The 14985-nt window shown below is 41.5% G+C and overlaps 1 protein-coding gene across 8 annotated transcripts; it reads left to right on the top strand.

The window, feature by feature from the left end:
* The first annotated feature begins 7194 nt into the window (after positions 1-7194).
* Positions 7195-14408, top strand: LOC121911788. Of its 8 annotated transcripts, none has more exons than XM_042433633.1 (6): positions 7195-7282; positions 8960-9076; positions 9766-10103; positions 10258-10761; positions 12674-13181; positions 13523-14408. In XM_042433633.1, the coding sequence occupies exons 4-6, from the start codon at positions 10597-10599 to the stop codon at positions 13597-13599; spliced, it is 750 nt and encodes a 249-aa protein (XP_042289567.1). In that variant the 5' UTR covers positions 7195-7282; positions 8960-9076; positions 9766-10103; positions 10258-10596; the 3' UTR covers positions 13600-14408. The 8 variants fall into 8 exon arrangements, with proteins under 8 accessions (XP_042289567.1, XP_042289571.1, XP_042289565.1 ...); XM_042433631.1 differs by lacking the exon at positions 7195-7282 and adding an exon at positions 7542-7832; XM_042433632.1 differs by lacking the exon at positions 7195-7282 and adding an exon at positions 7842-8097.
* Positions 14409-14985: the final 577 nt, after the last annotated feature.

Below are 14985 nucleotides of genomic sequence, written 5' to 3'. Positions count from 1 at the left end.
AAAGCTCCAGGGGATCCCAAACAAATTATTACATTTTGCAAGGATGAAATCTTCGATTACAGTTCTGCTTCTTAATACACATTTGTTCATAGGTCCTCAATATTCAAGTATGGGATCCTCCAAATTTCTCCTTTTATTATCAGTTAAAATCTAAATGCTTTAATAACTGCAAAAAACATGTCACCTGTTATAGTATTACTGATACTCACTCACTACCCATTTCTTTTAAAGATGTAAAACATATCTTACATATCACACACAGTTTTGGTTTGTTTAAACCAGACATGTGGTCATAAATTGCTGGCATGTTTAGTCTGAATCACGGTGTTGGCACATGTTAATGTTAATGTTAATGCATTTTCTGATCATGACTCAGTCACTATCTTCATGCAGTTATCTGTCAGCAGAATCAACAAGATATTGTGTATCAATGACAACTTGTATCATGTAACACATTTCCCTGAAACACCAGCTACATGATAATCAGCTCTTTGGAACCACAGCAGACAGGAAACTGGACTTCTTCACATCATGGTCTTTGAAAAGCTATAAAAACATGAGTAACATGAGTAAAATAAAAGTAAAAATCAAGCATTAGAGAAGAAGAATAGCTGAGAAAAATGCAATTAAAACTCATACAATATATGTGAATTTATATATTTATTAAAATAGCAGTTTATTGTATAATTTCAATATGGTGGCAATACTTATATTTTGGTTCTAATTTTTCACACTTTCCTTCTCTTTCTGGCTTAAACTCATCTCCTACAGTGTCCTGCTATAGGCTGATCTCTTGGTTGATGATCCCTAGACGGCTGTGTGCTGTCCAATCAGCTGCAGGGGGCGGGGCCGAGGATTCTCCTGCTATCATCACATTTGACAGCTGCTGCAGCAGCTCACATGACCAAACAACAATTACCTCATACATGTAGTACTCCCACTGAAGGTGTTGCATTGGAAACACTGCTCCCTGTACTGGGCTGGGCAGGCCAGCAACAGGGGGGGCTTTCATCTGAAATGATACAACTCAGCATCCTGGGATCTAAAGGGATGATGTAAAGACTCCAAACATCAATCACTGCGATATCACTCAAGCATTCCCACAGCTAGTAGTATGTTGTTTAATATAAAAGGTAAGCTATAACCCCAGGCAGTTCTCATCACAACATAAACCACCACTGGTTTAAGAGCAGGTATGTATCTATACTTCCATTTTAATTGCTCATCCTACTCACTCTGACACATATGACGACATGTTTAACCACTGATACCATTTGCCATGTCCATCACTAATCATATCTACACTTATGCTGTGTGAAAAGATGTCATGCAAGCCCACTTTATCTTAAATTCTAGTCAAGATCCGAAAGTTATTAATTCCACATGGGTATTAATATTAATAGGATGAGTCTTTAAAATGATAAGACAGATTTTGTCAGATTTTGTCTGATGTGGTCATGTAACCATAAAAAATGTATCTAGGATCTGAATATTTCACTCAGTGTGACATAATGTTGCTGAAGTGCTTGACCAACCAGACACAGAGTCTGTTTGTTTTCAAACAGGATGGAAAAATATCTGTGGAGTTACTTGAGGTAAAATAAAAAGAGGATATTAGGATTTAAAAGGTGGATAAACTTTATCACACAAATTAAGTGTGTTTGCATTTGGTCTTTTCTACATTTTTGCCTACATGGACTGTGTGTTTGTTTTACTATTTTTGGGGGTTTCATGACATTATTGCACTAAATGAGATTTCACTGTACTGATATGTTATATTCCTAAAGGGATTTACAGTCTATGAATGTACCCAGCCTACAGACAGATGTTGTACAGACATTCATGGTCCCCAGAGGATGAACCCTACTAGTGACCCAACCCACCCCTTCATCTAGCATCACCTGTATGTCAAAGTTTTTGGTCAAATGTCTCAACAACTATCAGATGGATTATTTGCCAAGAAATTTGGTAGAGATATTCATGGTACTAAAAGGATGAACCCTAATGACTTTGGTGATCCCCTGACTCTTCATCTAATGCCACCAATAGGTCAAAGTTTTCACATATCCAGTGATTTCACCTGTAGTTTATTCATTTTTGTTTTGAGTGAAATATCTCAACATATACATACATTTTGGTAAACACATTCATGGTCCCCAGAGGATGAAATCTTCAGACTTTTGAAATCTACTGACTGGTGCCACCAACAGGTTGACATTTGTCATTCAGGGTTAAATTTCTGGTCAACTGCTGGATGGATTATCACATAATTTGCTGAAGACATTCATGGTCTTTGTTAACTTTGATGATCTCCTAATTTTTCATCTATAGTGCCATCACTGGGTCAAATTTCATTGTGTCCAATACTTTGGTGCAACTATCTAACTATATGGTTTTCTTTACAGTGAGGATTACAGATTTACAGAACCACTATGGTTGTAAACTCTTATAATCATCCAACCAAAAGAACTAATCAGAAATGAAGGCCATTTGATTGAAAAGTGTCATCCTTACATCATCATATAATGAGTGATAAAGCATGAAATAGACTTATTCTTCAGTCTCACCTAAATCACATAATAAGCGCAACCTATTTCTTTCAAGGAGACTATTAAACCTTTGTGTGGCTAGTGTTAGTGTACCTGAACATAACTTTGCCCATAGGGATCATTTACCTTTGGTTAAATTCTGCTTCACAGTGAGGAGCCTTTTATGAAGCAGAATTTTGTATTTTATTGAGCTTTTTGAATTTTGTATCTATGGTCCATATGTTTTTTTCAATCTCTTATGCCACAGCATGATGACAACATTACTATCATATTACTGAAGGGATTTATCCATGTAAATCTTGTATTATTTTAAATGACATTTTGTGAAGGGCACATGTTGTGTTCGTGCAGCGTATATGGTTTATGTATTAGGTTTCTGCAGTGTGGGTTAGTGCTGGAGGGTACCAAAAGACTTTGCTGCCCAGGAATTCATTAGTGAGCTGCTGACCTTATTTCCCATGTGGATGACATTTAATATCAACTATCTATTTCTGTATGGAGCTAACTTTAAAGGTGGCAGCTTCAATAGAATATATTGGTTTGCAGCATTCTGCATCTCAGCATATTCACCTGTAAACAAAACATGTAAACACAAGACATTTCTCTTCACTTTGTGTATTCTCAATAGAGACAACGACATTTGAATGAATATGAAATTGTGTTTATATGTATTTTATGCACTCTGAATGAATATGAATCAAAATAAACATATTCAATAGTATAGTTTTACATCAGTCTATTTACAGAGGACTGCAGTCTGGCCAGCAAGCAGTTTGCTGTTCTATTCTGGGAAAGGCAAACAAATGTAAGAGCTCCTGACTCCCATGTCTCCTATCCAGTTTCCAGATACTATCTTCTAGATTGTATAGTATGAGCACACACGCAGACACCCACACAAACACGCGCGCATACACACACACACACACTTCCTCCTTGTCACTGACCAACATCAATCACAGTCTGGACGTGCAAACTGAGGATGAGGCGGTAGACGGGAGAGAGTGACGCAGTGCAATCACAAAGAGCTCAGATGAGCTCCTAAATTAGAGTGTGTAGCCGGTGTGGACTCCCTGGGAGGGTTTGGTTAAATTACAGGCCATATTTTTAGTGAAGGCTAGGCTTCATCCTCTGGAACTGCCAGCAGCTGAGGACCATCACTCACACGCCTGTCTGCCCCCAGTTTGTTCAACACTGGGGCTGTGAACACTGTGTGTGTGTGTGTGTATGTGTGTGTGTGTGTGGTGAGCAGAAGTAAAATGAGAGCATTCCTTAAAAACAATTTACTGTTTTATTGCTTTGCATGTGTTACAGTAAGTGTGTGTGTATGCTTGGATGTAATTACAAATAATAACTCACCATCCGTGTTCAGCCTAAGGAGTTTGATAATCATTTTTTGGATCGTGTGTCTGTGTGTGTGTGCGTGACAGACAGAGACAGAGACTTCATGTAGACGTCTGCAGGGGAATGTGGGGCATGTCAGACATGTCGGTCATGCCAAAGTGTCACTAGACACCTCCAACCACAAACACACACACACACAACCGTCATCACATGATCTGCAGCTGATTACAAGCGAACGACAACATGTCTGGCTGATGGGAGAAGGGGATGGACTGATGTATTATTTAGTAACCCTGAAACACATGATACAGCGCATGATGTTATGTACTGCTTGTTGAGTGCTGGATTTGCTGTAATTGAGTGTAGTTTTAGAGGAAATGTTTCTATTGTGCAATCACTGCTGACCGTAACAAGATCAAGATGAGGAGATACACTTCACATCTTTCACAGATTATCAGCATAAATATTTCTTTAAAGTGTGCATAATAGAGAAGATCCCATTTACACCAACATCTAAATGGTTGATGGAGGATGATATATTTCAGTGGTTGACTCACACAGATTTGGAGCTATTAGAGGATCACGTCATACTTGGCTTAGTATACCAAACAAAATGAATTGAAGTGAGATACCGATCACAATAAAAGGAGTAACAACAACAATAATTGCCAAATCAACATTAATAATGCTTATAATAATAGAGGTGAGTGCCAAGACAAAAAGGGAAAAAAATATTAATGGCAATAATAGAATGAGAGAAAAACAACAGTCCACTGCTGGGTCATAAAAAACATTTGGTCGCTTTAGCTGTGTGTTTAAAATCATACAATGTCCTTTAATTGAGAGACTGTGTAACAAAAAGGGCTGCAGTCCCTGCACAGCTCACACACTATGGGCATCAACACAATGAAAGTTGATAGTCAGCGCTTTAATCTCAGTCATTGTTTCATTTTAAGTCCAATGTGCTGGGCTGCAGAGCCAAAACAACAACAAAATGTCAGTTTTCAAATACTTGCAACTGCACTGAATAGCTGCATGCAGTACTGCAGTTTCACCTGGATGCTCCTATGTTATGCAGGTGCAGTCACAAGTAGCAAAGATAGTCCATGTTGTTGATGGTGGCTGTCAGGGTGGGTGTGTTTATGCTATCTATGTAGGCCACACCTCACTAGCAGAGGTACAGGACGTTTATTAGATTATTAGATGACTGATTTCATGAATATCCTCTACATTCTCACATACACTGTTGTATGTCCTCTTAAACTCCACTAGGACGCCAGCGTCCTCAGATGACATTACTGTCTTTCAGAGGCTGTAGCAGGCTCAGTTTAAAAGGCTAGAGTGAAGTGATGATACTGGTATCACATGAAAATAGATGACCTAAGGAATCCATTGGTACCAACCATATCATGCTAGCTTGTCGGGAAGGGGAATAAATAGCACTCCAAGCAAGTTAGGCTAAATTTTGGCGAGGGAAAAACTGGCTTGGCCATTTCCAAAGGGGTCCCTTGACCTCTCACCTCAAGATATCTGAATAAAAATGGATTCTATATGTACCCATGAGTCTTCCCTTTACAGACCAATGCAGATTTGGGCAAAAACCATGCAGTTTTTTGTATGCAGTATAAATGTGTTATTTTCACTTATTCTAAAAATTGTATATTTGAATATTTCTGCATACTGGGGTCCCTAAACAGTCTTGGAATTGCACTAATTGGGTCTGACTGGAAAGCTGAGACTATTATGGATTCAGTGAGTCTAATTGTATTCATATGTGATGATGTTAGTCCCCATAGTAGCAATTTCATTGTAGTGATACCATTTTTTGAAACTTGACTGCTCTGTATAAAATGACCTATTGTGACCTTTAGGGTAATCACAGCCTCATGAAACTTTACAACTACAAACTAGAGACTGAAGGCTTTGAGAAGATGTCTGGCTTTCTTAGGTATATTGACAATAAGGGGCTATGAAGTGCTCACTATCCAATCGCTGAAAAATGCAGTTTACAGAAATCTCCAAATGTCAAAAGTTTTTGATACCAAATCACAGCATGAATCTTTCTATGGTGTTCCTCAAGGTCTTGGTGTCGTAATGTGGTGTTTTAGAGGGATTTTTGACCATTTTATCAATTCTCAAGTGGTCAAAAATGGTTAAATTTCCACCACATCTGTGTAACAAATGGTATCAACCCAAAAAATGCTGCAACAACTTATGAGACATAATTGAGCATATGAATGGCAATCATATACTTCCAAGTGGCAATTTAAAAAAGTAAACTAGGTGTGCTGTCCTGGCCTTTCTTATTCATTTTCACTACTTTAAGGATTCAGCACCCTGCTTTATTATTGTGAGTTGAGCGTGTTGTATCATATTTTTCATCATGTACTTCCATCATAATGTTCTAAGCCCTTATACACTCTAAACTTTCAAAATTTGAATATCTGCCTCACCAAAACACAATACAAGAAAACTACATCTCAAATTAATCTTCAGGTTCTTATTATAGTCTTTGTTTACAGGAATTTGTGTGTAACGACAAAAGCGTTTAAGGTCAGTCAGATTTAGACCCTGACTGACCCTGTCGCCCTGTATAAAGATTTCAGTGATTCATGAAGTTATCGCGGCTGTGTCACGTGCGTAAAATGCGCACAGCACCTCTCTCAATTTGGAGACGCACCTATCGATCTCGCTGCTGCATGGCAAATCTGAGATAAAGATTGAGTGAAAATGAAAATACCCTCTGAAAAGTATGTAGTAAATGAGCAGATATCAATATTAATTTGATACTGCCTGAAAAAACAAAAGCAACAACTACCATGTCATGTCATGTTATAGTACATGTCATGGTTTGTAGTAGATACAGCCCTACAGGATGACCAGAAGGCAAAAGTTCAGACACTGTATGATGTCCTGATACACTCATAAATCAGATTACACCATCTCCATGTTTGTCCACTTAACCTTTCTAATGTTTGGTTGTTTCAGCTGACAGAGGAACTGGACGCTCCATTTAAAGAAGCTGGGGGCGAGTTGGCAGAGAAGACTCGGGGCAGTGACACTCACACAGTGAAAGATTTCCACAATATTTAGCAGAGAGATCAGAGAGTGCCAAAAGAGTCCACAAATAAAAAGTCAAAACAATTAAAAATCACCTCAGTTTATGTTTTACTCATTGTCTTCAATGTTTGGGGGAAAATTATATTACCTCTGTGAAGCACCGTGACGTCTCAAACCACAATAATACAACACCCCAATTATGATGGCACACGATATATTTTATTGAGTTAAATTTATATTTTAGCAATCACTGAAATTCCTGCGCATCCGTGATGTTTGGTTTATCTGTTCACTGAGACAAGAGATGCCGTTATTGAATGGTTTCACTGATGGTACAGTAAAATGTTTTCATTATTATCTGTCGACACATTTTGTTGTTATCTACTGTAAGGACAAGAGGACGTCTTCTATGGTCCAAATGTTTTACTGGACAAACCTGGGGTCTGTGTTGAACAGCTAAAGCCCTGAAGTTATCCCTGAAAGCCCTGAATGACAGTTAGACCCTGACTGATCCTGTCGCCATGTAGAAAGATTTCAATAATTAATTAAATTACCGCTGCTGTGCCACGTGCGTAAAATGCACACTCTAAATTTGGAGACGCACATATTGATCTCGCTGCTGCTGCATGGCAAATCTGAGATATAGACTGAAAATAAAAATACCATCTGAAAAGTTATTTATAAATGAGATTGTAGTTTATTAGTCAAAATGTTTCAAAAGCCTGCAGATACAGTCTCTTCTATAAGAAGCTGTTTATATAAAGACCGAAACAAACTGAATGACTGAGGACGCAGTCAGAGCTAAACATTTCTTCATAGTTGGATGTGGATTTGATTTCAGGCCTTTTGCAGGTTGATTGGATGAAACTTTGGATCACAGAGGTGAGATGTGACTGTAAAAACAGACGTGCACAAAATGGACGCCGAGGATTCCATGGTTGCTATGTTTGTCTCCAAGCGCATCAATTCTATATGATCATCATTTAAACCTCAACAAAACCTAACGGTCAAGAAAAGTTTTCACAACTTTCACTCGACGATTTCTTGCAAATAAACGCTTCTGCTGAGGACTTCTTACATCCTGTTAAGGACTAAAGACTCACTGAAACTGACGAGAGAGAAAAAACAAACTTCCATCATGGAAAATGTGAGATTTGAACACTTTGAAAGTCTATGGTGTTTTCAATGTATTTTACCGTCGAGACTTTCAGAGCCCTCAAATGTCACTGATGTTTTATATAAAGACTTTGACACGAACACTCCCCCAACCCAGGGTCACATGGTAAAAACAATATGTTGAAGGAGAAATTCAGATTAACTAATGAATTACAGGGAAATGAAGCACCTGCACATGTGCCTGTTATTTTACTGCAGTGATGTACATTGTCAGTACTGGACTGTACCAGCTCCATTTATACTGTATATTCATTAAAAAAAAGACCAAAGATGCGCATAAAATAACTAAATCACGGCCTTACTGACAATAATGTCATTATTTAATATATTTAATAAGATATCACCAAGCTCCCAGCTGAGGTGATGTTGATGTTGTGAATTTAAGTGCAACACTGGAGTATTTGAAGTTAGTATATAATACCCAGCAGATATGTGATATTATATTTTCAGACAGTAGGCAACACATTGATATAAGGCTCTGTCCTGAAGAAGACCCCTGTGTCAAAATGAGCTTTAAGACCTTCACTATTTAATTTTTGTACTTTAGTCTTAATTGAATACATGTATTCAGGTTACCACACAAAATCTGCAGCCAGGTAATATCCCAGCACAGAAAAAGGGTACACACCGCACAGAGAGAGCAGATAATGTTTTCTCTGGGGTCTCCTGGTCTGTTTATGGGCAAATATTAGGGAATGGAACTTTCCCCCATTTTGAAGGGGAAAGTTCAAATTTTTGCAGAAATGGTGAAATGAAATTCACATTATTCAGTGTCATTTGTTGCATTTACTGCACTTGTGGGGCCTCCTTCTAACGTGTGTGTATTGTTGCAGTGTGATGTTCCCACCACCCTGCAAGACTCGAGAGACAGCAGAATCTCTGCACGCCGGGCAGATGCTGCGAGGAAACCTGCAGCCTGGAACAAGTGTTCATGCTGCAGGGATGACCAGGTTAGACTTCTGAATTTTCTTTAAAAAAAAAAAAAAAAAAAAATCTTTACAAAACATTTCATCATTTACTATTTAGGAATTGTAGAAAATCAAAATGTCTCTCTAACAGCACTCTAACTTGCTGACTGTCGTCAACTAGCTGCAGCCAATTGTAGAACTGAACACTATCTTGTTGTCAGATAAAACAATTGGACACTGTTCATGTCACATGAAGTACTGAACATAATGTGTTTTATTAGTGGTCAGTGCCACATTAACTTTTTAAGTTGCATTGTGAGATAATTTGAGTTCACTATTTAGGGTTTAATTAGGCCATGATAATATTCACTGGACTGTTTAGGGTATATGAATCCTCACAAAATACAGAATCAGACAACACACTATGTTCACTATATTGTGAATAATGAATGATTTTGGACACAGCCGCTGCTGCACAGTTTTATTGCACTGCATACTGGACTTACTTTTCACTTGACTTAGTTCCCATCAAGCTGTGCCAATTCACAGCTTTACTCTGTGACATTATTTTCCTTGAAATTAAATTGCATCTTGTATCCAGACTTGAATAAACTAAGGGTTGTTCTTCTAAAGCCCTGTTAAATTGTGAACGTTTTTTACTTGATCAGTGCATCTAACGCAGATTTTTCTCTTGTGAGATTGAAAAATTATCCTCTGCTGAACTTCCTCAGGAGCAGAAACACCAGCAATCTGCTACTACTGCCAAACGTCCCCGGAAGAGGAAGCGGACCTCTGTGGCCCGTCCTTCCAAACCTTCTGTTGAACCCCCAGAGGTATTGGCTCCCACTCCTGAGCCCTCCAGCCCGGCTGCTGACATTCCAGGGTTGCTGAATTTGGTCCCTCGGTCTGCCATCCCACCTGCCGACCTGCCAGCGGTCTCAAATGTGGCCCCCGGCAGCCCCCGGCCCTCCACTGCTCCCCTGCAAGCTGACAGCCCTCTGAAGATACACAACCGCTCAGTAGAAGAGTACCAGCAGATCTACCATGAAGTGGTTGATGACATGCTGACGTATGTTTATGAAAAATCTAAATCTTTTTCAAACAAATCATGTCACATTTTTATTATCACTTAAAAATCTATTGGTCATTTTTTTCAATATATAAAAACTTTTTAATCCCACATATTGTGATTATTAAATGTTTGCTTCTTTCACTCCTCACAGATACAAGAATGGCCGGTTGCGTCCATACAGTTTGGAGCTTGGCCGTCGTATCAAGCAAAAGCTGTGGGAGAGACTGAATCGTCCCACGTTTACGACCTCAGCCAATGAGGACGGGCTTGTGAAGGTTGATGTATCATATGGGGTTGGAGTCTATCCTCCCCTTCATGATGTAGATATTTCATTAGAACCAAAGCCTGAGCAGCCACCAATAAAAAGAGCTAAGAACTGAAACTGAACTGACAGTATCAGTAGTTTGTAAATAGTTAAAGACATTAGAATAGTTCAATAAGATCAAATCTGTAAATAATATTGTAGTTTTAAGTCTTTTTAACAGGTAGTATGTCTTGTTTCATCAGTAAATGCAGCTTCTGTCTGAACTTTTTTCCAGCCAACTACACATCCAACCTCTGCTGTTGCAGCCTCCACCTGCATGCTCTACCATCCACCTGCAGCCTGAAGCTCCACCTGCAGATTACAGAAAGTACACCTCCACCTACAACTTCCGTAAACCACCTGAAGTGCTCTGTTTTGCCCTCCACCAGTAGCCTGTTTCAGCCTCCATCCGATCTAACTGTGCCTCCAACTGATACCAGCCATCTGCTGTCCTAGCCTCCACCTGCAGACAGCAGACACGACAAACACGTGCTCCACCTAAAATGTTTTACAGACAAATTCCGAACTACAACAACCTGAACCTCCACCCGCAGTTTCTGCCAGAAAACTGTAGCCATCGCCTCCACCTGCAGATTCTGGTAGACTGCTATAACCCGAATCTCCACCTGCAGCCTCTGCCAGCAACCTGCAGCCGCCGCCTCCACCCGCAGATTGTGGCAAATACAGCTGCAGCCCGGGCCTCCACCTGCAGCCTCTGCCAGCAATCTGCATGCCGCCTCCACCTGCAGATTCTGGCAGACAACTGCAACCCAAACCTCCACCTGCAGCCTCTGCCAGCAATCTGCATGCCGCCTCCACCTGCAGATTCTGGCAGACAACTGCAACCCAAACCTCCACCTGCAGCCTCTGCCAGTAATCTGTACGTCGCCTCCACCTGCAGATTCTGGCAGACAGCTGCAGCCCAAACCTCCACCTACAGCCTCTGCCAGCAATCTGCACATCGCCTCCACCTGCAGATTCTGGCAGACAGCTGCAGCCCGGGCCTCCACCTACAGCCTCTGCCAGCGATGTACAGTTGCCGCCTCCACCTGTAGATTCTGGCAGACAACTGCAACCCGAACCTCCACCTGCAGCCTCTGCCAGTAATATGCACATCGCCCCCACCTGCAGATTCTGGCAGACAGCTGCAGCCCAGGCCTCCACCTACAGCCTCTGCCAGCAATGTACAGCCGCCGCCTCCACCTGTAGATTCTGGCAGACAACTGCAACCCGAACCTCCACCTGCAGTCTCTGCCAGTAATCTGCACATCGCCTCCACCTGCAGATTCTGGCAGACAGCTGCAGCCCAGGCCTCCACCTACAGCCTCTGCCAGCAATGTACAGCCACCACCTCCACCTGTGGATTCTGGCAGACAACTGCAACCCGAACCTCCACCTGCAACCTCTGCCAGTAATCTGCACATCGCCTCCACCTGCAGATTCTGGCAGACAGCTGCAGCCCAGGCCTCCACCTACAGCCTCTGCCAGCAATGTACAGCTGCCGCCTCCGCCTGTAGATTCTGGCAGACATCTGCAACCCAAACCTCCACCTGCAACCTCTGCCAGCAATCTGCACGCTGCCTCCACCTGCAGATTCTGGCAATCAACTACAACACGAACCTCCACCTGCAGCCTCTGCCAGCAATGTACAGCTGCCGCCTCCACCTGTAGATTCTGGCAGACAACTGCAACCCAAACCTCCACCTGCAGCCTCTGTCAGTAATCTGCACATCGCCTCCACCTGCAGATTCTGGCAGACAGCTGCAGCCCAGGTCTCCACCTATAGCCTCTGCCAGCAATGTACAGCCGCCGCCTCCACCTGTAGATTCTGGCAGACAATTGCAACCCGAACCTCCACCTGCAGCCTCTGCCTGCAATCTGCAGTTGCTGCCTCCACCTGCAGATTCTGGCAGACAGCTGCAGCCAAACACCCACCTACAGCCTCTGCCAGAAACCTGTAGCCACAACTGCAACCACCTACAGCCTCTGCCAGAAACCTGTAGCCACAACTGCAACCACCTGTAGCCTCTGCCAGAGGCTACAGGTGGTTACAGGATGGGGTTGCAGTTGTCAGCCAGAATCTGCAGGTGTATGCGGCGGTGCAGATATCTGGCAGAGGCTGCAGCCTGAACCTTCAGCAGCAGCCTCTATCAGCGACCTGCACCACCTCCTCCACCTGCAGGTTGTGGCAGAATACCGCAACCTCAACCTCCACCTACAGACGCTTCCAATTCATCTCTGAATCATCTGCTTCCATCTGCAGATTATGACAAACAGCTCCAGCCCAAACCTCCACTTCCAACCCTCAGCCCCCAGCCTCCAGTCTCCACCACCAGCCTCTGCCAGCAACCTGCACTGCCGCCTCCACCTGCAGATTCTTGCAGAGAGATGCAGCACAAATCTCAACCTACAGCATCTGCCAGCAACCTGCACCACGTCCTCCACCTGCAGATTATTGCAGATAGTTCAAGTCCAGCCCAGCCTCCATCTTCTAACCACCAACTTCCAGCCTTTGCCTGCAACCTGCACCACCCCCACCACCTGCAGATTCTGGCAGACAGCTATAGTCCAAATCTCCACTTACAGCCATTTCCAGTTCCTCTTTGAAACATCTACCAGCAGCCTGCACCGCCTCCTCCACCTGCAGATTGTGAAAGACAGCTCCACCCTAGCCTCCAGCCTCCAGCCTCTGCTAGCAACCTGCACCACCCCTTCACCTGCAGGTTCTGGCAGAGAGCTGCAGTCTGAATCTCCACCTACACCTACACCAGGTGTGTATGTCTTTCACATAAAACTCAGTATTCACAGCAGTACTGTAGTTAGTGCTGCACAGTAGAAAGTATTGTATTGTGCATATTTCTGTTACATTGTGTCTTCTCACATTGACCCTTTGTACATCATGAGCATTGCTAGACGGTACTGAGTAGTTTTCTCTGTATTTTAACAGAGGATTTATGCCATGTGTGGACTATTTCTTGGATTACTATCGATTGTTTCTCTTTCTATTTTAGTGTGAATGTTTTTTATTGGGTATGTTGGGTTTTGTGCACACACTGCAAACCAGTTTCCCTCTGAGATAATAATAGAATTAATCTTAATCCTCCACTTGCAGATACAGCCCAAACCTCCACCTCCAGCCTCCAGTTTCTGCAAGTTACCTGTACTGCTGCCCCCTCCTGCAGATTCTGAGAGACAGCTGCAGCCAGAACCTACACCAACTTCCTCTGCTAGAAAGCTGAAGAGCCCCACTCCACCTGAAACTTCTGCCAAACTCCACCAACAGCTTCTTACAGTCATCCACAGAACCATCCCCCTCCAGCCCACAGTAACCATCTGCTCCTCCAGCCACTGCCTGCAGTCTCTATCAGTAACCTGCAGCCCCAATATCAGGAACCGGGCTATAGTTTGATTAATACAGTGACTAAAAACATATGATTTATCCATGACTGAGCTCTGTTGTAGCTAAAATGATGTTTGAACATTTGGGAAGTTAAAACCACAAAAACAAAAACGAGTATTTATGTCATGTTTACTGCTTTGGCAAATGTTGTAAGTATTTGACTACGGATTTTTTGGAAATATCAAAACAAACTCAGTATTTTTTGTAATTAAATATGTAGAGAATTTTCATTCTATCTCAAGGAAGGTACCTTAAGGGAATTGCATATTGTTAAAAATGGACCTCCGGCACTTAAATGCACTTTACAGTAATTTCTTTAATTGTATTGAAATGAATTTGCCTCATTCATTATTAGACCCCTACTTAATGATGCCATTTCTACTTATTCAGTTATTCAGAGTTTCTTGCACATATGACTAATTTTAATGTTTTTTTCATGTGTTTCATATTCCAATTCAAAGATAAAATGCCTGCTGTATTTTCAGTGTAAAATGATTTTTTGTCATTGCTATAATCTGAACATTATGACAACAATTGACCAACATGATCTAAAACTTCAGAGGGATGTCAGTGTGCAATATTACTACAATAAAAGATTGCCAAGCTTTTATTATGTTATGTATCCATTTCTTTATTTCTGAAGATTTTAATGGTTGAAAAGTAAGTCGAAGTGAGCCAAACATTTATCTCATAGGCAGGGTCTATGTCCCATCCCAAACTGGAGGAAATGAACAGAGAGTAATTGACAAGTGTAAAGACAAAACTAAAGACATGTTCTGCTATGACAAATATACAGAGATAAGACTCAGAATTCATGACCAAATCCAGATGTTTTGTAGTTAGTATTGTAGCTGTAGATGTTCTCCATACAGCTATATTGATTATAGCCACTTTAAGGTGAAATAATCATTGTATTCTGGTTTTCTGAAGGCTATACTGATCTACTGATAAATTAAAAATTAATTTTGCCATCACTTTGCCATCCATTACTCAAACTTTTCCATCCTCCAAAGAATAACATTTTGGAAAAACACAGGGTTCTAGGTTCAAGGTTAGCCCCAAATCAATCAAATCCTACTTTGGTTTATTGCCAGTATCCTTTACACTCCTAGCTGTTTGCGTCATTTATTGAGCATCATGTGTGGTTGAACACCTGTCGACACACGTCAGACGCC

The sequence above is a fragment of the Thunnus maccoyii genome, chromosome 14 (assembly GCF_910596095.1).
Source record: "Thunnus maccoyii chromosome 14, fThuMac1.1, whole genome shotgun sequence".
Taxonomy (NCBI): Eukaryota; Metazoa; Chordata; class Actinopteri; order Scombriformes; family Scombridae; genus Thunnus; species Thunnus maccoyii.
This window is presented reverse-complemented; position numbering and strand designations above follow the sequence as displayed.